We start from the raw sequence: 21,187 nt of genomic DNA on the forward strand, positions 1-21,187 counted from the left end.
TTTCAAAAGGGGACGGGGACGTTTAGGTGGCACAGGAAGTGACATATGACCACAATTAGAAAATTGGAAATTGAAAATTATTACACTAGAATTGTTTTCACCCCTGGTCCATTGTCTTTCTGTCAGAGCTGTAAAAAAAGAAAATGACAGCATCATGTGACAACTATCACTATTAAGTATAAAATATTCAAAGCAAAACTATGTCAAGATGAAGGCTTGGTAAGAGGGAGGTGTATATACACACATGAACATGTGTCCTAATAGTTTATGTATTACTCGCAGTTTTTGTTATTTACTAGAGCTTAACAGGAACGTCTCCTAAACTGCAGCTCTTGTGGAGTGTTCCCCGTCTGCAGCGGTCACTGACAATATAGTAGTTGTACTGGTGTATGTGAGAGAAAGAATAGTATTTCCAGGTGATATGTGGAGTTGGACACATTCAGGGCACATTAGGGACAAACAGTTGGTGTTAACTACAGTCACATCTCTGAGTCATGATAGGGCTGTTCTCCCTGTGGCTCAGATACAAACTCAAACTGCTCAAATACATGTGCAACACTTTGCCTTGTCCCTTCAGAGCGCTGAGGGGACACGCATAGTAAGTGACTTTGTAAAAGGGTGAAGGTTGCGCGTCCTTAAAGGTGGAATGGACGATTTTTTTCAGCAAATTTTTTATCATATTTCCTCGCGGCGTGGATAAATCATTTGTCCTGCCACGTATCAATCATAAAACGCACCTATCGCTCACCTGCAGCCGCGTGCGGTTCGTCCCCACGTTTCTGCGTGCCTAAGCGCATGGATCTATCATAATATAGTTCCCTCAGTGTACGGGGCAAAATGAAGACGGAGAAATACAGTTCGAGCTGACGCAGAAGTGGACAGAAATCTACGGGAGACGAGCGATGTGATGCGCTCCGTTGCGCTAGTAAACAAACGCACGTGTGTGTTGTATCGGTCCGCACGGGGGAGTGCGCATGCGCACTTCCACCTGCGTTCTCAAATCGCAAAAAAATCGTCCATACTGCCTTTAAGGCTTGTGTGCTAAACCCAAAAAGATAACAATTATTAAAAATATTTAGGGATTGCACATCTTCATTTAAATATTTTTTTAGGACAAAAATACTCTGAGGAAAGGCTTCATGCCGAAACACAAAATGTTTACTTGTTTATTGTAGCCAAATAAAAAGTTATGTGAGCATCTTTGTCCTACTGTTTTTTTTATTAAGATGTGCAACCGCTAAATATTTTCAATAGTAAGTGAGTGAGGTAATCCCATGTAAACAGCTACGATTCAAACCATAATGTGAATGAGAGTCTATCTGCTGTATTGTGTATTTTTTAACTTAAACATATTAACTACTATAACTTAAACCGTATAATATTATACTATTATAATATTATACATTTTTGTACATTTGTAAACACCTGGACAGGATCCAGAACAAATACTTTCCAAATACATTAAAACTCTTGTTTGCTTCAGTACATATAACTTTCAAGTTTCAAAATAATCATTCAAATCATCTAAAAAAAAACACTCAAATGAACAGAGCATATAGTATTTTTATCCAGCTTCCACACAAAAATAAATGTAAGCTTTGGGTTTTTATTCACCAAATAAAACAGAATTCTTTAGAGTTACTTGGCCCAACTAATACTATATTGACTTATTGTTATTACAAGTAAAAATATATAAACGTTTTATTCAATCATGATACCAATTAGCTGAAAGTATAGCTCTTAATCAGGTCCATATTCAAGTCTGCATGTGATGTCATATTCTGGAATTGTAACTGGTCAGAGAATGTTCATGTGTTCAGTTTTAACTTAATTTCTCTTCTTGAGAGCATTTAATGAGCACATATTGAGAAAGACTCCTGCGTAGTTTGTCTTAACGACCAAACACTCAGCCAAAAGTACTTTGTCCTGTCAGAACTGCCCTAGTACTACTGGTGAGTGCACATTTTTTAGTCCTGTCCTGATAAACCAGAGGGACTTTTATTAAATGTTTTTACAAGTTCATGCACAGTCAATAAAAAGTTGTTAAAAACATCTGCCATTGACTTATTATTTTTAATATGATTTCTATGTACATGACTATCTATTTTTGGACATTCTTTCTTAGCCGGATTAGGGAGGCTTTTTAAAATTTGGCCACAGTTTGGATCTACTTCCATTGGGGTCATAAAAAAGGTTGAGAACCAATGATTTGGCATGGGGAACCTCCATCAAGACATTTGTTTATTTCTTAAAATGCATATTATTTTTCTCAATGAAAAATAAGCAATACATTTGTCAAAGGATACACAAAACTTCACAGAGTCAAAAAGTGCAGAAGAAAATGCTGTCCGGTCTGATCTTCTTCAAACAGAAGAACAGATTTTAAGTTTAAAATTATATATATATTCACTTAGAGGCAAAAGGCTCCTTTTCACTCTTTCTTTTCTGTCATGGAATTAGACAAACACCGATGCTATTCCGTAACACATCGAGAACACAATTCAACTTAGAATATGAAACAACACAGAAATATCAGACATTTGTATGGCAAGCTTGGGAAAAAACGCCGGGACTGATCACGCAGGCTGTGGTACGCAGCCTGCGTGATCCTCCTGCGTCTCACCCCGTTTTTTTCCATGCTGGTTGGTTTTATTAGATATTCTGGAATAGGCGGGTCACATTTCTCATTGGTCAGCTTCACATCAAGGCACTTGGTATTTTTCCGTAGAGATCAAGCCTTGGGTAAACATTACCCAAACTCCTCTGGGCTGTCACCCCCCCTCCTGGGGCAACATTCTTTGGCCCATCTTTGCGACCCCTTCACAAATGCAGTTTGTCACACACCCGTTCTTCTCTATTATGCAGATAAAATACATCACAGAAATATAATCATATATTCACATTTTATCACATTTTCCCAGCAGATGTTCTTGATCCTGGTATGTTTTTGTTTTATACTTATGGTAATTTGGTTCTGAGTCCCATTAAACGTGGCTGTGTATGGCCCAGAGTGTCTTTGTACCAATGTTATGTTCCCCAAATGTGGTTATTCTAAGTCATGTACCGTGTGAGCCTGTATTTATGTGGCAGCAGTTCCCTTTGGCTTCACATTGTATCATTTCAACAACACAATATAATATTTGACAGCCGTAAACGCAGCCACCAGCCTGAGTGTAGCCCTGGCTCTCTCTGTGTTTGCCTCTTTCTCTCTGACACTGTGGACTAAACTAAACTGTGACTTCAGGAGTACTTGTTCTCAAGTGGTTCTACTACTACTACTACCACTGCCACCCCAAATGAAGTAAACACATTTCTGGAGCCTGGATTGTGCTGTAGTATATGGAAGACCAACAGATAAAGTTGGAGCAGAACTATATTATCATTCAGAATATCAAGTTCAAGTAATAATGGATTATCAAATATAATTTGAAATCACCTCTGGAATAGTGTATGTTCTTTCATATGTTTGAAGAAGCCATTGGATTTTCTACTGAAATGAATACCACACTCTTATTCCACCAAGCCATTTGGAAACCTAAGCAGAATATGTCTACTTAGTTATTCCGTTTGAAAGATGGATCGGTCAGTGCCAAGGACAAAGTCTATTAGCCTTGTTTTAGTTCTGGTCTAGTCCTACAAGTCATTGTTTGCTCCTGTTTTCAGCTTAAATACATTTTCTGAGATGGCACTTGGAAATCACCTTTGTTTTATTTTCACTTTTTAGACTGTTCAGCGTGGTTCTGGAGACCATGACGCATAAGTCCGGGGAACAGACCCACCACATGCCGGGGAAACCAGGAGGACTGGACGTGAAGGCCCTCCGAGCTTTTAGAGTGCTGAGACCACTGAGACTTGTGTCAGGTGTACCCAGTGAGTACTACTTCTATTACTACAGCTATTACTACTGATATTACTACTAATATTACTACTGCTATTTCTGCTGCTTCTGCATACTTCTATTTTAGTTTGGACCTGGTTCCATCCTGGTTTATTCCTGACTCAACCATATTTCCCCAGGTCTCCAGATTGTGTTGAACTCCATCATGAAGGCCATGGTTCCTCTCTTGCACATTGCACTTCTCGTCCTCTTTGTCATTATTATCTATGCCATCATTGGACTGGAGTTGTTCATCGGACGCATGCACAAGACCTGCTACTACATGAGCTCAGGTAAAGTGTGGTTAACTGTTTGCAGAGAAGAACTAGTTCCTTGTGTGAGGAGTTACAGTGAGGAAAATAAGTAAGATTTTGCAAGTTCTCCCACTTAGAAATTATGGAAGGGTCTGAAAGGTTCATCGTTGGAGCATTTCCACTGTGAGGGACAGAATCCGGCAATCACATTGTATGATTTTTAAATAGTTTATTTGTATGTTATTGCTGTGAATAAGTATTTGAACACCTGAGAAAATCAATGTTAATATTTGGTACAGAAGACAAACGTATACAAATGCATTTATTGAGATTGACACCTTTATGTTTAATTCTTATGGTTTGTCCCTCCCGCAGATACATATGTGGAGGATGAGCCCGTCCCATGTGCGTTTGCGGGCCATGGCAGGCAGTGCATGCTGAACGGTTCCGAATGCAGGGGCCGATGGGATGGGCCGAACGGAGGAATAACAAACTTTGACAATTTCTTCTTCGCCATGTTAACAGTGTTTCAATGCATCACCATGGAGGGCTGGACTGATGTGCTTTACTGGGTATGTGCTATTATGAATGCTATATATCAACCATAGTGGAAGGCGGGACAATATTGACCAATCAGATAGGGGAGAGAAGTGGGTAGGGACAGGCCATTTTTACTTACTTTATCATACATGTCAACCTTGGACAAAATCGACTAATCATATTCCATCATTTATTCTATTTTCTCTTTTCCTCAGATGAACGATGCCATAGGCTTTGAGTTGCCCTGGGTGTACTTTGTCAGTTTGGTGATTTTTGGATCTTTCTTTGTCCTAAACCTGGTTTTGGGAGTCCTCAGCGGGTTTGTAACTCCTTTGTGGTACTTTTCTTGGCTTGGATCATAAATGAATAACCATTTGATTTAGAGTATTATTTGTCTTGTTGTAGAGAGTTCAGTAAGGAGAGAGAGAAGGCCAAGGCTCGCGGGGACTTCCAGAAGCTGCGGGAGAAGCAGCAGATGGAGGAGGACCTGTGTGGGTACATGGACTGGATCACACAGGCTGAAGACATGGACGAACTGGACGAAGACGGGAAATCACGTGGGTCTAGTCCTAGTTTAGATCTGTCTTAGATTATATTTGTCCTGGTTTGGATTAGGTGTAGTCATGCTTTAGACTTGGGTTAATCCTGTTTTAGTCCTGGTTACGATGCCTGATTAAACCTGGTTTTGAACTGGTTTAGCAAAGGTTATTTCCACAGAGAATTGCCATCTCGGAGAAAGACTCCAAAATGAACAGTTTTTTATGTTTTGTGCCTGTCAGATCCATCTTTAGGTGACTTGTCTGATAAGAAGAAAGGGAAGTTTGGATGGTTCAGTCACTCCAATGAGACACACGGTAAGTTTAAGCTATTTCTGTCACTTTATTAGTCTATAATAATGATGAGGGTAATAATAGTGTTGAGGGTGTGTGGGTCTAATCATAGAAATGTGCCAATAAAATATGGGTCTGCCTTATATAAAATGACCTGTTTCTAATTGAATGAATGAAGGAAAATATCCCATTTTAAAGCAGATCGACAATGCTGTGTAAGGGCCATTGTATTGTGTTAATGTGATTTGTGATCAGTTTGTCTCAGCTGTGTGCTACAGAAGTATGTCAACTTCTCCATACTGTGATTGAAGAGTAAGAATTGAGTCCTGTAAAGTGCTTTGATACCCTTTTTATCTTATGTTTTATATCTTTGATTTGTGTGCAGCGAGTTTGCCAGCGAGTGAAACGGGCTCAGAAAACACAGAGAACATTGATGAGGAGCACTACAACTGCTGTCAGACCTGCTGGTAACTGGACTCATGTGTTCATCATCAATCAATAATAATAGAACAGTACACACAGTAGATATAGTATGTGTAGTACAAAGTGTTTCTGCTGCTGCAAACTTGGAAAAGATTCTTATAAATGTTGATTGACTATTTATCAATGTTATCCCCGGGTTGGTCCTTTTCTAATTTAAGATTTAGTTTGACCTTTTCCTCTGTGATTCCAGCGCTCGTATGATGAAGATCCCCTGCTGGTGAGTTAATTTATCTCAAACCCTCTCTCTCTCTCTCCAAATCCTCCCTAATCCATCTCTATTTTCCTGTACAGTCGTGTTTTCCGTCGCTGGAACCGCGTGTGCCGCAGAAACTGTCGCACCGCAGTGAAGTCCACCACCTTCTACTGGCTGGTTCTGCTGCTAGTTTTTCTGAACACGTCCCTGTCAGCTTCAGAGCACTACGACCAACCGGAGTGGCTCACACAACTACAGGGTATGACTCTAGTCTCTGCGCAATAAGACATTAAAATGAAAAAATGACATGAAATTGGTGTCAGATTGTTATTGGTAATTGAAATGAAAGAGTAAGAACAAGCCTGAATTTGACATTTATTATTTTTTTTTTTTTAAATAACAACTGATATATAATTATAATTGAAATATTCTTCCTCAGACATTGCAAACAAAGTACTCCTGTCCCTCTTCACCGTGGAGATGCTGTTGAAGATGTACAGTCTGGGTCTGGCTCATTACTTTGTGGCGTTTTTTAATCGGTTCGACTGTTTTGTGGTGTGTGGAGGCATCATGGAGACCATTCTAGTGGAACTGGGAATCATGCCCCCCCTCGGCATCTCTGTGCTGCGCTGTGTCCGGCTGCTGCGCATATTCAAGGTCACACGGTACAGACACTGTCATTATTACCAATTGCATTACTCATTTACATTATGTGGATGTTGCATTGTTTTGCTGTAATCCTCATAAATGTGAAAATAACGTACATCTCTGGCTCAGACACTGGACAGCGCTGTCAAACTTGGTGGCATCTCTGCTGAACTCCATGAAGTCGATTGCGTCGCTGCTGTTGCTCCTCTTCCTGTTCCTCATCATTTTTGCGCTGCTCGGGATGCAGCTGTTTGGAGGAAAGTTTAACTTTGATGAGACTCAAACCAAACGGAGCACATTTGATGCCTTTCCACAGGCCCTGCTCACCTGCTTCCAGGTAACATTCACATACATTATCCAACTACTATATAAAACTGCCCAAATGCAAGATAAAGAGATCCTAGTCGTGACACAATCCATAATGTGTAAGCAGACAACCTCAGTGTGAAGCACCACAGTCCAGTAACCAACTGTTCCAATGTTCTCCCCCCCTTTTTACCAACATTATATGCAACTACTCTTTGTAAAATCCGACTCCTTTTTTGTTTGCAGATCCTCACAGGAGAGGACTGGAATATGGTGATGTACGATGGGATTATGGCATATGGAGGACCAGTGTTTCCAGGAATGATTGTCTGTGTTTACTTTGTGATTCTCTTCATCTGCGGAAACTGTATCCTCCAATGGGACAAGTAACTGCCTCATGTGGACAAAGGGGAAAGTCTCAATCTACATAAGAAAAGAATGAATTGCAGAAATTACTAGAACACCTAGTATATGAATACATTGAAACCAGTCAAAAAGTCTAAAGATCTTATACAAATAAAATATGATCTATGTTTTGAATTGTTGCGTTCCTTATAAGAGACTCAGACATCTTGCTGAACGTGTTCTTGGCCATTGCAGTGGACAATTTGGCCGGAGGTGACAGCGAGGACAAGAAGACAGAGTCAGTCTCAAACACAAACTAAAATAATCAGGAAAAATAACAACGACTACTGTGGAAGTTCTGAATTCCTGTTTCCAATCTGTATTTCCTGTTTACAGTAAGAAGAAGGAGGAAGGAGAAGAAGAGGAGTGCGCTGAGGGAGAGGTCAAAGTGCGTGACTGATACACCATCTTTGTAGATTTTTATTGACCATATACCAATCCTTACTCGTATTTAATTGAAAAGGCTAGTGTTGTGCCTTTTGAACTTCTGTTGAAAAAAAATATTTGTGATCCAGGTGGACATTGACATTGATGAAGACACGGAGTACGAGGAAGAAGAGGTAGAGATTGTTGAAGGAGAAGAGGGTGAGTTTATTTCAATTTAATCTAGAAATATTTCACTATACATATTTATTTCCCCCTTCATTCTGCATTCTGGCCCAGAAGCAGGGCAGTTAAAAATTCCCGACCTGACTCCGCCCAAAGAGAAGGTGGTTCCGATCCCAGAGGGCAGCGCCTTCTTCTGCCTCAGCAATACCAACCCGTACGTACATTTACTCGTCTGACCATTTGATTTTTTTAACTTTGTCCATTGTTTGTTCATGTGGCTGTTTCGAATGAGTTACTGCAGTGCACCTTGAGCTCATGCAAATTTGTATAAATGTGTTTCAAACCACAAATGGCAAATAAACTTAACTAACTATGACGATAAGGCTAAATAAGGTGATAAGGTGATAATAAGATAAGGTGAATAAAACAAACGCCACAGAAAAACCTTCTACTTTTTATTCCGAACATTTCAAGAGGAAAGGCATTTATTTTGGTGCCAAAATAGTGTGAATATAATTTGATTAAAGGAGAGCTCTTGTATTTATTGATTTATGTTTATTTGATAAAGGCAAGTATGTTTCATGAGCTCATGTCACACACTACACTATTTTAACCAGTGCAAACAATGCAATGTACCATAACACATACAAATAATACAATACACATACAAATAAGACAATGCACTTTAAATTCAAAAACAGGTCAAAGATGGTTACACATCTGACCTCAGATTAAAACGTTTTCCTGTTCTTGTTTGAAAAGGACCTAGTTTGTCGCTCCCTTCAGTTCTACAGGTGAAGAGTTCCGCCTTGTGCAGTGAAAGCTGATTCTCCAAAATGTTTAGTCTTGAGACTCTACAGTAACTGAACCCTCTGCTCTGAGAGGAACTATCAAGTCACCAAGAACCTGCAGAACCTGTTGATGCAAGCATTTGTAACTGCAATTTTGACATTATTTCCAAATATTTAAATGATTAAAACTAACACACTAATTGGTTTCCAGAATTTGTATGGCTCTATTTTATAAATCATTTGAAGAGGCTTGACAGGAGTTGCAGCCTTTGCCCTGGAGCTGTAGCAGTGAATTAAGTGTGAAAAATCATAGAGTGCATGAAACTATGAGCAGAATGAATCGACAGGTCGCCCCTGATCAGTCTGAACATGTATAAGTTTGCTTTGGTCAATCTGGAAACGTTTTTGATATAACTGTCAAATTTTATTATCTATTATTATTTAGTATTTGATCTCTGAGCGGCTCATTGAGACTGTACATATGCATAACTAAGAACTAAAATCTCGAAACATTTGCTTTCAATATGGTTATCGCTGTGTTTGTGAAAAAATAACCTGCTAACCTAAGTTATTTCAATTTCCTTTTTAAATCCAAGTAAAATTTGTCTTTCTATTTTGTATATTTCCTGCAGTATCCGAGTGGGCTGTCACACTCTGATCCACCATCACATCTTCACTAACCTTATCCTGGTCTTCATCATCCTCAGCAGCTGCTCACTGGCCGCTGAAGACCCCATCAGAGCGCACTCTTTTAGGAACAATGTGAGTCATTGGGGGCTTTTTGTCCAATCAGACCCGGTGTCATATGTATCTGCTGTAGTGTGTGGCTCAGCGTGAAGTGGGTCAGTGAATAAATGGGTTGTATTCTGGAGTACTGTAGACATTACATGTGTTCGGAGTAGAGCAGCTGGATCACGCTCCACCGAGTCTTCACTGTAATTTCACTCACAGAGAATTACATTATTCCACTGATAGACCCAGTGTTGACGTTCATGTTATTGCGAGAGGGTTATTCTTCTCTCGTGTAATATTTTGGTCTGTTTGGGCTTCATCTGGTCTCCCCATCAACCTAAAACATGTGCCATAAGCTTATATTCTAATGCCTTGATATTCAATCAGTGTGCTGGGAACACTAGATAAGATCAAACAAATAGATTTAATGAAATGCACCATTTTGTAGTGTCCTGATCATACTTACACATATAAAAAACAAAGCAGAATATTCACAATTGCCAACTTTAAAGAACCAGATATTACAGATTTTTACTCAAAGCTCTGTTTTGGTAATGTTTAATTACTGTGGTGTAGTAACAACCAAAAAAAGTGAGCCACAACACAAAACAAGTTGAAATTTCTATCTATTATTATTCATTCCACTCCTCCGTGACATGGGAAATTACATTACTGTACCAAGGACCCAAACAATTTGACAAATGTATTATCTCTGCCACCAAGGGTTAAAAAGAAGTGTCAGTGTGGTGTCAGCAAATCTGTGCTAACAACCTAAACACTACAACAAGAAATGATTAGAAATTCCAGAATGCTCCTCTATTGCAAACGAAAACTTTTCTAAAATGTTCATTTGTCCACAGATTCTGGGTTACGCTGACTATGCTTTTACCTCCATCTTTACTGTAGAGATTCTACTCAAGGTACGGCATGTGTCATTAAGTCCTAGAGAAGATGAAGACATAATAATGCTTTTGTTTTCCAGATGGCAGTCCACGGGGCGTTCCTGCACCAGGGTTCCTTCTGCAGGAACTGGTTTAATCTGTTGGATCTTCTCGTTGTCAGCGTGTCCTTGGTGTCTTTCTTCCTCCAGTCAGTATCCCACTCAGTAAAGTTTATCAAAATAAAGTTGTAAACGCCTTTTTTTGTCTAAATGTTGTGTTTTTTTTGTCTCCAGTTCAAGTGCAATCTCGGTGGTGAAGATCTTGCGAGTTCTGAGAGTGCTGCGTCCTCTGAGAGCCATCAACAGAGCCAAAGGGCTGAAGGTGAACATGCTTCAAATTAAATTGAACTGGAACTTATCATTTACTTCAGATTGTCATATTAAAATGTGTCATCTTTTCAGCATGTGGTCCAGTGTGTGTTTGTGGCCATCAGGACCATTGGAAACATCATGATCGTCACCACTTTGCTGCAGTTCATGTTCGCCTGCATCGGAGTGCAGCTGTTCAAGGTCAGACGACAAAAAGCAAACTAAACTCTGTCTAAATCAGGAATAGACGGTCTTTCCTTCCTGCTGCTGTCAGACTTTATAACAAAAACTGTTAGTACTGAACACTCGCAATACTGACCTAACCATGTGCAATTCTGTCATATGTGCAATTGCTGTTGGAATTCATGTGCAATTCATGTGCAATTACTATGAAATTCATGTGCAATCTATGTGCTGTCGTGACACATATTCATGTGCAATTACTGTCGTGATCACATGCAATGGTATTTATGTATTTATTTATTCATTTGTCTATGGGAGTTTTTATTTATTTATAGGAGATCTTCTACTGAAAGTGTTTTTCAGACTTCCTATAAGTGATCTGTTCTTCTGTATCTACCTCTGTATCTACCTGCGTTGCGCCAATGAAATTTCCCCATGTGGGACAATAAAGGAATATCTTATCTTATCTTAAAAATTCGGAATAAACCAAGTTTAAACTATTGAACCACATTTGAAATCATACACGCTCCTTCCAACCACCTTATACATCTGCAGTTGTAATCCCTTAGTCTATCATGGGATTTACATAATAATAAAATGTCCCACTCTAAATACACAGAAAAAAACTGACCCAAACAGTTTGACCCCACTAACTTGTTAAGCACGCTTTAGCAACTTTGTCTTTGTTCTGTTCTTGTTCCAGGGGAAATTCTATCGCTGCACAGATGAGGCCAAACACACTCCAGAACAGTGCAAGTAAGTTCTCTTTTATTATCCATGAGTTTTATAATAAACACAATTATAATCCTTAACCCATTCCTCTCCTCCAGAGGCACATTCGTCATTTACAAAGACGGAGACGTGAATCTGCCGATGGTCCGGGAACGAATCTGGCACAACAGTGACTTTAACTTTGATAATGTCCTGATGGGGATGATGGCTCTGTTCACTGTGTCCACATTTGAGGGCTGGCCCGCGTGAGTAATACCTCCTCTCCTGCACAGAAAGTCTAGATTAGCTCAAACTTTCTGGTTTATATCTAGAGTCATTCTTGTTTAGTCCTGGTTTAGTCCTTGTTTGGTCCTGGTTTAGTCCCTAGGTTACGCTCTTGTGATAGTAAAATGTAATATTGAGATGGAGAGTTTCCTATCATAGTATTTGTCTTTTTACTCTCTAAATTTGCTCATTTTTTCCTCTATGTTCACAGTTAATATCTTTAATTAGTTGAAGTTCATATTATGTCTAATATAAATATGTTTTTGTCAACTATACTGTACCATATTTTTTCGGCAACACTTCAAAATAAGGCTCCTTTATAAACTATTTACAAACCATTCATAATCACTTATTTTTTTATGAGCACTTTTAGTAGCACAATTAGTATTAGATTAGAATCAGAATCAATTAGAACACAATTAGTAGCATTCGTAGATGACTAATAATACCTTATAGAAGCCAATTTTTTTCACGTCACAACCACAAACTTAAAGGTTGAATGGACGATTTTTTTGTCCAAAATCTGAGTCTTATTTCCTCGTGGCGTGGACTGCCGATTAGTCTTGCCACGTATCAATCATAAAACGCACCTAACGCTCACCTGCAGGCTCGTGCGGCTCATCCCCACGAGCAGCACGGTTCCGCGTGTCTAAGCGGATGGATCTATTGTAATATAGTTCCCTCAGTGTACGGGACAAAATGAAGACGGAGAAAGACTGTTCGAGCTGACTCATAAGAAGACGGAAATCTACGGGAGACGAGAGATGCGATACGATCCGTCGCACTAATAAACAAATGCACGTGTGTGTTGTATCAGTCCGCACGAGGGAGTGCGCATGCGCACTTCCGCCTGCGTTCTCAAATCGCCGAAAAATCGTCCATTGCGCCTTTAAATACATTATTATTGGTATTCTTTGTGAAAGAGCAAAGCAAAGCGATAGACAAATGTGAAGTCAAAGAAAAAAATATATGATTTCCAGATTGTTTAGTGAAAAGAGCAGCATCTGTACAGTACAGAACAGCTGCATTTAGAGAGATTACACACACTCTGTTTAATCATTAGGTCAACGTTCAATCTTTCAGCAGTCATCAGGAAACTTCCAACAGCAGCTGGTTGAAAAAGAGACTGAATACTTTTGCATGTTGCTCTTTCACAAAAATGCCAATAAAAGTATTTAAAGTTTGTGGTTGTGACGTGACAAAATTTGGAAAAGTATGAATACTTTTGTAAGCCACTCTAAATGTTACTAAGCCGTTAACAAAAAACATATGTGTGTTTATAAACCATGTTCAAATAGTATTTATAAGCTGCTTATTATAAATGGTTATTTATAGCCAAGTAATAAATGCCTTATAACTGATTAGAAAAACTGACCAATGCTCATTTTAAACATGGAAGCATTATTCAAACACAATTGTAGTCTGTTGTTGCATTATGGAAAGTTCCCAATTTCTGACTAAAAAGGTTCATAAGGTTTAGCATGGATGTTTGGATATTTCTTTAAATTGCTCTAAATCGCCCCTGAAGTTGGCCCTCTGACCTTTATCTGAAAATATGAGCTAACATTTTTTAACCGTGTGAGTCACCTATTTTACTTTTGGCTTTGTCTTAGTTTGCTTTCATCTGTCATACTCTCTGTTTCCCTAAAGGCTGCTGTACAAAGCTATTGACGCTAACGGTGAGAACTCGGGCCCCATCTACAACTACAGAGTGGAAATCTCTATTTTCTTCATAGTCTACATCATCATCATCGCATTCTTCATGATGAACATCTTTGTGGGTTTTGTCATCATCACATTCAGAGAGCAAGGAGAGCAGGAGTACAAGAACTGTGAGCTGGACAAGAATCAGGTAGATACAACAGGAAAACACAGGCAAAAACAAGCTAAAATATGCTAAATCTACCTTTCTTCTGTTAGTATTCTTAAATAATCTCTTCCCTCTGTCTCTCTTTCAGCGTCAGTGTGTGGAGTATGCTCTGAAAGCTCAGCCCCTCAAACTGTACATACCCAAAAACCCGGTTCAGTACAAGTTCTGGTCCATAATCAACTCTACAGGCTTCGAATACGTGATGTTTCTTCTGATCCTACTCAACACTGTCACTCTGGCAGTGCAGGTGAGAGACATACAACCAGGAGGGGGCAGTAATGAGCTTCATCCACGTCTTTAAGATTAATAAGTTTTAATGTTGTAGTAGTAATACTGTTTAAGTAACATGTAATTTTATTGTTAGTTTATGTCGGTCACAGATGTATTTGGATATGATGTCAGAAACAGTAACATTTGACAAGCAGAAAGACAAAAAGGTGTAGCTGAAGCTTTGGCTGGTCCTGTGTATGAACATCTCCTTACCTTTAAGTTCATATTGACTTGAGCATGATTTTCAGTGTGTGTATAGGTCCACTAGATCATAGAATTGAAATGAAAGTGTAAAACTAAGCGCATTGATTGGTTCATTATACGTTGAAAATGAGATTGCTCTTATAGCTTTTATTTACAAGGTGAAGATTAGTTTTGTCTTTTATGTGTTGCCAAACCTAATGCAATAAGTGATGTAAGGCATTACTAATGAGTTATACATAATAAATAGTCTATTTATTATTGAAAATGTATCTGTATTAATGTAGAAAAAGCTTCAGTTGTAGTCATCTGGACTCAGTTAGAAAAAATAGACGTTTCGACTCTCATCCAAGAGTCATTGTCAATAAAAGACAATGACTCTTGGATGAAAGTCGAAACGTCTAATTTTTCTAACTGAGTCCAGATGACTACAACTAAAGCTTTTTCTACAATGGAACACGCCTGGACGAATGAGGGATTACACCGACATATCTGTATTCATGTTATTGCTATTACTTCGGATAAGTTTATCATATTATTTTTGTGTGATTTCCAATCTAATAGTTTCTCTGACTTGAGTAATATTTTTGGCTACTCCACTGACCCGGATCTGACAAAAAACCTAGAATGAAAGTTCGTATTTCAATAGTTACTTTTCAAATTAATTTTATTTTTAGAATACTTCCTTATAAAATTGTATGTTTAGTAGAAAAAGCTTCAGTTGTAGTCATCTGGACTCAGTTTGAAAAAGTAGACGTTTCGACTCTCATCCAAGAGTCATTGTCAATAACAGAATTTAGGTCGAGAACTCCGATATTAATACTGTTCTGTGGTAAGACCCGCCCATTGGGAGGAGCCTTCCTGAAGTAGAAAGAGTTGTTTGTTTCAACAGAAACTCCCCCCTTGTATCTACCGAGCTAGCCTATTCAGAATCTTAATGGGCTATTAGAGTCCTCTTTGTCTTAGTGAGACCCTGGCTCAACCACCCTGAGTACCTGATTAGCATCTGAATGTCCTGGTCCTTTACCTTTCCAGGGGTTCAGTAACCCATTATAAATAACAGGAAGATTAAACCTAAGCCCTCCATTTCTGTTTAAAGAAGGTCTTTCTTTTTTAACAAAAATAGCTTCCTTAACTCCTCTTTCAAACCATCTTTTCTCCCTGCTTAAAACCTTCACCTCCCCGTCTTCAAACGAGTGATTAGAGGCTTCAAGGTGGAGATGCACGGCACTCTGTGGACCTGAACTAGTATTTCTTCTGTGCTGATAAAGCCTCTTGTGTAGAGGCTGTTTCGTCTCACCTATGTAACGTTCTTTACAGCTTTCTTCACTGCATTGGATCGAATAAACTACACTACACAAGAGGCTTTTTCAGCACAGAAGAAATACTAGTTCAGGTCCACAGAGTGCCGTGCATCTCCACCTTGAAGCCTCTAATCACTCGTTTGAAGACGGGGAGGTGAAGGTTTTAAGCAGGGAGAAAAGATGGTTTGAAAGAGGAGTTAAGGAAGCTATTTTTGTTAAAAAAGAAAGACCTTCTTTAAACAGAAATGCAGGGCTTAGGTTTAATCCTCCTGTTATTTATAATGGGTTACTGAACCCCTGGAAAGGTAAAGGACCAGGACATTCAGATGCTAATCAGGTACTCAGGGTGGTTGAGCCAGGGTCTCACTAAGACAAAGAGGTTTTAACAGCCCATTAAGATTCTGAATAGGCTAGCTCGGTAGATACAAGGGGGGAGTTTCTGTTGAAACCAACAACTCTTTCTACTTCAGGAAGGCTCCTCCCAATGGGCGGGTCTTACCACAGAACAGTATTAATATCGGAGTTCTCGACCTAAATTCTGTTATTGACAATGACTCTTGGATGAGAGTCGAAACGTCTACTTTTTCAAACTGAGTCCAGATGACTACAACTGAAGCTTTTTCTACTATGGAACACGCCTGGACGAATGAGGGATTACACCGACAAAATTGTATGTTGTATAGAAAACATAATACAAGGTTACTGAATAATATTTCTCACTGCATAAAACTAAATCCCTTTATATCAGAATTATTCCATATGTTTTGATGCTATCTCTTTCTTTCGTAGCACTATGAGCAGTCCAAGTCCTTCAGTTACGTCATGGACATTCTCAACATGGTGTTCACTGGACTCTTCACTGTGGAGATGCTGCTCAAACTGCTGGCTCTCAATCTAAGGGTATGAGCTCAAAGTGCAATTCAAAATCTACAATATTTAATTTCATTTATAACATCACTATCTAAGACCTTTGCTAAGAAGTCTGTTATGCTTTTTCCACAGCACTACTTTGTTGATGCCTGGAACTCATTTGACGCTCTTATTGTTGTGGGCAGCGTTGTGGATATTGTGGTCACAGAATTTAGCGTGAGTCTTTTTATTCTACTTTCACCCCCACACAAACATGTACTAAATCTCTGCTGAAGTGCTTTGAATTGCTAAAATATTTTGTTGTACAGAGTGGGGAGGACAGCTCGCGTGTGTCTATAACATTCTTCCGTCTGTTCCGTGTGATGAGGCTCGTCAAACTGCTCAGTAAAGGAGAAGGGATCCGGACACTGCTTTGGACCTTTGTCAAGTCTCTACAGGTGAGAAAACCGGAATCAAACCAGAACTACAAATGTCTTATAGCAGTACTCAACCGGGTCTGAAACCACAACTAAACCACACCAACACTACGCCAAGACTAAACTACCAGGACGGTTCTTTTACATAATTAGTTTGTCATATACATATATTTTGCAAGTGCTTAATATTGAACTATAACAAAAGTAGATCATTGTTTTGCATTGTGTGCATTGTAAACTGCAATATTAACGTAAAACGGCCCAATGACTTCCTGTTCAAAACTGCAGAACTGATAAGCTCCGCCTCTTCATAGTGACATCTCACCGTAACAAGCAGAAGATTGTCATTTACATGTTTTTTTATTTTTAAAAGTGGCTATGGGACGTTTTAGAATGCTATATGTGTTACTCAAAGTTTACATTTTCAAATAATCACAACCAAGTGCAGGGATGTAGGCGGGAATAAGGGGTAGGTGAAAAAAGGAATTTTCTAAGCACTCAACAATACCGGATTACTCAAACATGCAGGAATCAAACAAAAATATATATACTTTAAGTAAACTAACAATGAGGAAACACTGTTGTCACGAGGTTAAAATCTCATTTGCATAATGTGTCCCTTTTAATGAATTGTTCACTAAACTATACTTAAGCCAGGACAAAGTCTGACTTAATAAAACTACATAACCTAAACCCGTTGTTTATGTCCAGGCTCTTCCATACGTTGCTCTGCTCATCGCCATGATCTTCTTCATCTATGCTGTCATTGGCATGCAGGTAGGTCAAGTTAATTTAAACATGTTTTTATTTACATCATCATCTGAAGTTCTGTGTTTCCTCTTTTTTGCTGCTCCTGTTGAATCAGACGTTTGGTAAAGTCGCAATGCAGAGCCACACTCAAATCAATAGGAACAACAACTTCCAGACATTTCCTCAGGCTGTTCTGCTGCTCTTCAGGTACACCAAATGTCTCGTGTTGTTCCACTGACGGCCACTAGGCTGACTCTGGCTAACGTGTTAAGCAATAATGGATCTCCTTATAAATAGCATTAGATATTTCACTGCTTCTCAAAACTGCGTGTAAGAAAAAAGGATGCGATGGGTCGGTTTGGACGGAGCAGAGACATCACTGTGCTGTGTTTGTGCCTCAGGTGTGCCACAGGTGAGGCGTGGCAGGAGATCATGTTGGCCAGTTTACCAGGGAAACGCTGTGACCCGGAATCAGACTACGAACACGGAGAGGAGTTCAGCTGTGGGAGCAACTTTGCCATTGTCTACTTCATCAGCTTCTTCATGCTCTGCGCTTTTCTGGTACTGCTGTTACTACCAAATGTACTGCACAAATGCCACGTCTAATGCAGGACTAAACGTACAGTACAGTGGATACCTTTGAATCTAGGACTAAGTCGGTCTTTAGCCCAAGACTAGATAAGCACTAAGCCTACTAAGTTAGGACTAGTTCTGGAGTAAAGCAGTGTATGGTCTAAACTCTCTTCCAGATTATTAACCTGTTTGTGGCTGTCATCATGGATAACTTTGACTATCTGACACGTGATTGGTCAATTTTGGGTCCACATCATCTGGACGAGTTCAAAAGGATCTGGTCTGAGTATGACCCAGAGGCCAAGTAAGAAAAACTAACAAAGCTGCATTTATCTTACAATTTTAGAATATCAGTATTTTGTTCTTTTGTTGCTGATTTTACCATTTTATTTGGAACTATTTTTAATCTGATCTGAACGTGACTTTGCATTTGTCTCATCCAAGGGGCCGTATTAAACATCTGGACGTGGTGGCTCTGCTCAGAAGGATCCAGCCTCCTCTAGGTTTTGGGAAACTCTGTCCTCACCGGGTCGCCTGCAAGGTAACAGCCACATCTGCAATTAGGCATGTCACGATGACTATGACTACTATCTTTGTATAATTAATGGTACAATAAAATAATTGCAAAAATATTGTTAATCTCAGGTCATAGGTCACGCTTGTTCTCTCTCTGCTGTGGCAAAACAGTCCGAGACATTAATATTTCCAAATGTTGTAATATGATTTCTTTTTTAGCGTCTAGTGGCTATGAACATGCCTCTGAACGCTGATGGGATGGTCACATATAACGCTACTCTCTTCGCCCTGGTGCGAACTGCTCTGAAAATCAAGACAGAAGGTACAATTCTGACTCATCCAGATTGAAAAGTCTCTTCCATGTATGTGTGAATCCTGAGCCTCATGCAGATTAGGAATGAAGGGGACATATTTATACTTTTATAAGCTTTGAATCATGTTAGAGCAGTGTTCCATCATCAGAGGTCTACTCAGATATGTATTTTGATAGGGCATACATGTATGGTTAAAAAATATCACATCTATTTTCCAAAATTAGTGGAATAATATGCAAAATGTGACGTGAAATGCCATTATGAAGAGGTGGGATAGAACAATGATCTATGGATGTTCTAGTTGAATACCAGAAACAAACATAATGTGCCTTCTTTAAAATAAGTACCTCGAAACAAGGACTAAACCTGTAATTTGAAGCAGGGCTAATCAAGACAATTCCAGAAAACATGCAAGACTAAAGCATGATTTCACCGCAGCAAAAGAGAGGACTTAATCAGAACCTAATCCTGACTTAAACCAGGACTAACTCTGTTGTGGTTCTCTGTAGGAAACCCAGATGTGGAGAATGAGGAGCTGCGTGTCATCATAAGGAAGATCTGGAAGAGAATCAAACCTAAACTGTTAGATGAGGTGATTCCTCCACATGAAGGTAAAGGTACTGGCTATTTCTTTACTAACACCTGCTAACACCTGCTAACACTGGGGCCAGAGGTCAGGCCCCTCATGAGGTAATGCATAACGCTTTTTCTACTAAATTCTCTAACTTCTACTGACAATGCATGCAACTGAAACAATAACACCTGTAACACTAATATAACACTAACTACTACTATTTAACAGTTCTATTTAACACTAATAAACAACATTCAAAGTGGAAATAGTTGCTTAGCTCTCTCTTACCCCTTGTTTTCTTGTGTCTAGGAGAGGAAGTGACAGTCGGGAAGTTCTACGCCACGTTTCTGATCCAAGATTATTTTAGAAAGTTCCGCAAGAGGAAGGAGAAAGGAGATCTAAATGGAGAGGCAGAGGATGCCAACCCTTCTGCTATTCAGGTGAATAGTTTTATAACACTGTTTTATTTTTTATTCTGTACATTGACTTGTAGATTCTGTTAAAAATGGTTAAAACAATTATCGTTGTTTTTTTGTAAATACATTTTGCACGTCACAGTTGTGTAAAGCGGGACTGAAGACCCTGCAAGACCTTGGACCTGAAATGCGTTTGGCTCTGAATGAAGATCTGGATGAAGATGAGGACATGATGGAGGAGGAGGCCAGACTGGTAAAATCAGATTTTAACTGTTCTGGATGATCAGAACTGGTTTGTCTGGATTTATTTGCTTTAATAGTTTCAATCTTTAAATCCTGTGTCTTTACAGAGTACACACAGTGGAGAGAGAAGAGGCTCTACGCTCACTCCCACAGGTAACACTTCCCAAAGACGCATCAAATCGTAACGGTTGTGATACTAATTGGAATCTATGCCATTATTATTATTATTATTATTGGCTCGAGCCATTCCATGGAATGGAAAGCGACGAGTCTTTGTTCTTGCCATGTTTCTTCATAGACGCGATCGGCTCGGCCCGAACTAGAATAAAATGGATCTTGTGAGAACGCCGTCTCAACAGTGCCGACTAGTTCAAAAAAGAAAACACATGAAACTCTTAATCTTTGGCCTAGGCACATGAGACTTGGAACAGTGATAGAGCTACCTTTGACCTCTGACCTTTGACGAGTAAAACGCACCTGGCAGAATCGCTCTATGATAAACAGGAAGTCAGCCATGTCAAATCAAAGTGGCACCGCCACGTTTGACTTTTTTTTTTTTTCAAAGTCGTACTTCATCGAAAGACATTGAAATGTAATAAATATTCCAATTTTTTTATATTCCTTACGGCCTCAAAAAAGGCTTAATTTCCTGTTTTTTCTAGGACAAGTAACGCCTAATGGAATTGATCTACAGAGCTCATATTTCACTCACTAATGCGTTTTTATGATCTGATTGGAAATAAATACCCATGTAACAAATTGACTCTATAGCGCCCCCTACCCACTGTGTGAAAAACTCAACATTGTCTGATTTGTTTGAAACTCATGGTTTAT

General features: G+C 39.2%; 1 protein-coding gene across 1 annotated transcript in view; it reads left to right on the top strand.

The window, feature by feature from the left end:
• Positions 1 to 21,187, top strand: part of cacna1fb (calcium channel, voltage-dependent, L type, alpha 1F subunit) — a 34,859-nt gene that overhangs the window by 9,374 nt on the left and 4,298 nt on the right. Inside the window, 37 exon segments of the mRNA XM_072449412.1 lie at positions 3,725 to 3,870; positions 4,018 to 4,170; positions 4,507 to 4,703; positions 4,887 to 4,990; positions 5,077 to 5,228; positions 5,451 to 5,525; positions 5,887 to 5,968; positions 6,175 to 6,201; positions 6,276 to 6,436; positions 6,617 to 6,842; positions 6,955 to 7,162; positions 7,378 to 7,498; positions 7,699 to 7,774; positions 7,873 to 7,918; positions 8,052 to 8,299; positions 9,509 to 9,638; positions 10,469 to 10,528; positions 10,591 to 10,697; positions 10,783 to 10,870; positions 10,951 to 11,058; positions 11,744 to 11,796; positions 11,871 to 12,017; positions 13,687 to 13,888; positions 13,995 to 14,153; positions 16,471 to 16,581; positions 16,684 to 16,767; positions 16,860 to 16,988; positions 17,679 to 17,744; positions 17,833 to 17,924; positions 18,119 to 18,278; positions 18,467 to 18,594; positions 18,735 to 18,831; positions 19,026 to 19,128; positions 19,630 to 19,731; positions 20,004 to 20,134; positions 20,253 to 20,363; positions 20,461 to 20,506. Coding sequence (XP_072305513.1) covers positions 3,725 to 3,870; positions 4,018 to 4,170; positions 4,507 to 4,703; positions 4,887 to 4,990; positions 5,077 to 5,228; positions 5,451 to 5,525; positions 5,887 to 5,968; positions 6,175 to 6,201; positions 6,276 to 6,436; positions 6,617 to 6,842; positions 6,955 to 7,162; positions 7,378 to 7,498; positions 7,699 to 7,774; positions 7,873 to 7,918; positions 8,052 to 8,299; positions 9,509 to 9,638; positions 10,469 to 10,528; positions 10,591 to 10,697; positions 10,783 to 10,870; positions 10,951 to 11,058; positions 11,744 to 11,796; positions 11,871 to 12,017; positions 13,687 to 13,888; positions 13,995 to 14,153; positions 16,471 to 16,581; positions 16,684 to 16,767; positions 16,860 to 16,988; positions 17,679 to 17,744; positions 17,833 to 17,924; positions 18,119 to 18,278; positions 18,467 to 18,594; positions 18,735 to 18,831; positions 19,026 to 19,128; positions 19,630 to 19,731; positions 20,004 to 20,134; positions 20,253 to 20,363; positions 20,461 to 20,506 — 4,436 coding nt within the window.

The sequence above is a fragment of the Eucyclogobius newberryi genome, unplaced genomic scaffold (genome assembly GCF_026437365.1).
Source record: "Eucyclogobius newberryi isolate DKJ021-1_F unplaced genomic scaffold, fEucNew1.0.hap1 SCAF_17, whole genome shotgun sequence".
Classification (NCBI taxonomy): Eukaryota; Metazoa; Chordata; class Actinopteri; order Gobiiformes; family Gobiidae; genus Eucyclogobius; species Eucyclogobius newberryi.